Source organism: Penaeus chinensis, chromosome 38, assembly GCF_019202785.1.
Source record: "Penaeus chinensis breed Huanghai No. 1 chromosome 38, ASM1920278v2, whole genome shotgun sequence".
NCBI classification, from domain to species: Eukaryota; Metazoa; Arthropoda; class Malacostraca; order Decapoda; family Penaeidae; genus Penaeus; species Penaeus chinensis.
In genome coordinates, this window is record NC_061856.1 from 20,231,417 (window position 1) to 20,233,791 (window position 2,375).

The 2,375-nt window shown below is 36.9% G+C and overlaps 1 protein-coding gene across 1 annotated transcript in view; it reads right to left on the reverse strand.

The window, feature by feature from the left end:
- Positions 1 to 741, reverse strand: part of LOC125045958 — a 1,424-nt gene extending 683 nt beyond the window's left edge. The window contains exons 1-2 of the mRNA XM_047643553.1: positions 268 to 741; positions 1 to 34 (exon numbers count right to left, since the gene is read on the reverse strand). The exon at positions 1 to 34 is cut by the window's left edge and continues 155 nt beyond it. Of these exons, the coding sequence (XP_047499509.1) occupies positions 1 to 34; positions 268 to 741 (508 nt within the window). The remainder of the gene's footprint in view (positions 35 to 267) is intronic.
- Between the last annotated feature and the right edge of the window lie 1,634 nt (positions 742 to 2,375).

Below are 2,375 nucleotides of genomic sequence, written 5' to 3' on the forward strand. Positions count from 1 at the left end.
TTGTCTTTTCTGCGCTGATTTCCATACCATAGGTCTATGATGTTTTGTCAAGGCGCTCCACAAGATTGTTTAGTTCATCCTCTCTGTCCGCCAAGCCGTCAATGTCATCAGCAAAGCGCAGGTTTGTGATAGTTCTGCCACCAATGCTGACTGATCCTTCGTGGTCTTCTAGTGCGTCTGTCATCAGCCTTTCCAAGAAAATGTTGAAGAGGGTAGGTGATAGAAGACAGCCTTGTCTAACTCCGACTGTCGTTCGGAACCATTTACCTGTGTACCATTCAGTAGTACAGCACTTGTGGCATGGTCATAAAGATGTTCAGTGACTCTGATGAGGTTGGTACTGATGTTGTATTTCCTCACAGTGGCCCACGATGCGCCGTGCCATACTCTGTCAAAAGCCTTTTTGAAGTCGATGAAGACGTGGTACAGATCCTGTTGGTGCTGAAGATGTTTTTCACATATTATTCTCAGATTAAAAATTTGTTCTGTTGTGCTTCTTCCTGCCCTAAAACCAGCCTGTTCTTCTACAATGATGGTCTCTGCCTGTGGTTTCAGTCTATTGAGAAGTATCCTCAGCATGACTTTGTTGGTATGGCTTATGAGACTTATGGTCCGGTAGTTCTGGCACTTTTGCAGATTCCTCTTCTTTGGTAGTGTGATGACCAATGACTGTGTCCAGCAGGTTGGCCATTCTCCTGTCTGCCAGATTTTATTGCAGATGTTTGTTAGGGCATCAATCATGGCTTCTCCACCTGCTTGGATCAGTTCTGCTGAAATGTTGTCCACTCCAGGAGACTTTCCTTTCTTTAGGTACTTGACACTGCTTTTATTTCCTCTCGCAGAATGGGGTTGGTGTCATCGTTGGTGGAAGGCGGACAGCTAAGTACTGCAGGGTCACCTTTGGTTGAATGGTTGTACAGTTCTGAGCAGTATTCAGTCCACCTTAAGAGAATGTCTTGCTCTTCTAGTAAACATTTCCCTACTTTATCTTGGATGATGGAGACTCGTCCTCTGTTGGTATTGGTGAGATCTTTGATGGTCTGGAATGCTTGCTTTGTGTTGTTCTTCTGGAGGTTTTCCTCTACTTCACTACATTGTTTCTCTATCCAGTCTTCCTTCGCCTTCTTCATGGATCTCCTTATCTTGTTGTTGACTGCTCGATATTGCATTGCTCCATCCGCACTTCCTTTCTATACATATGTATGTATATATACATATATATACATAAATACATACACATACATACATACATACATACATACATACATACATACATATACATACACACACACACACACACACACACACACACACACACACATATATATATATATATATATATATATATATACATACATACATTCATATACATATACATGCACATAAACACACACACACAAACACACATTTATATATACATACATACACACATATATATGTACACATGCATACATATACAGGTACCCAACGGACGTCAAGATAATCATTAGACAAAAGAGATGGATTCTCCTCAGTTTAGACTGTAATGATATTAAGCAACCAGTAGTTATTTTTGGTAAATTCTGTTTAATTTCATATATATGTATATATATATGAATATATATATATATATATACATATATTCATGGATCTCCTTATCTTGTTGTTGACTGCTCGATATTGCATTGCTCCATCCGCACTTCCTTTCTATACATATGTATGTATATATACATATATATACATAAATACATACACATCTATACATACATACATACATACATACATACATATACATACACACACACACACACACACACACACACACACACACATATATATATATATATATATATATATATATACATACATACATTCATATACATATACATGCACATAAACACACACACACAAACACACATTTATATATACATACATACACACATATATATGTACACATGCATACATATACAGGTACCCAACGGACGTCAGGATAATCATTAGACAAAAGAGATGGATTCTCGTCAGTTTAGACTGTAATGATATTAAGCAACCAGTAGTTATTTTTGGTAAATTCTGTTTAATTTCATATATATGTATATATATGAATATATATACATATATATATATAAATATATATAATGTGGCTTCAGTAACAATGAAACTAAATAATAGGTACAACATAAAGATTGTTCAAGTCTATGCTCCAACCTGCAGCCACAGTGATGAAGAAATAGAAAGCTTCTATGAAGATGTTCAGTTAGCCAACGAGAGAGTAAAAACCCATTTCACAATAATTATGGGAGACTTTAATATCAACATAGGCAAAAAGAGAGGAGAAATCGTAGTGAGGAATCTTGGAATAGGCACTAGGAATGAGAGGGAACAAATGCAAGTCG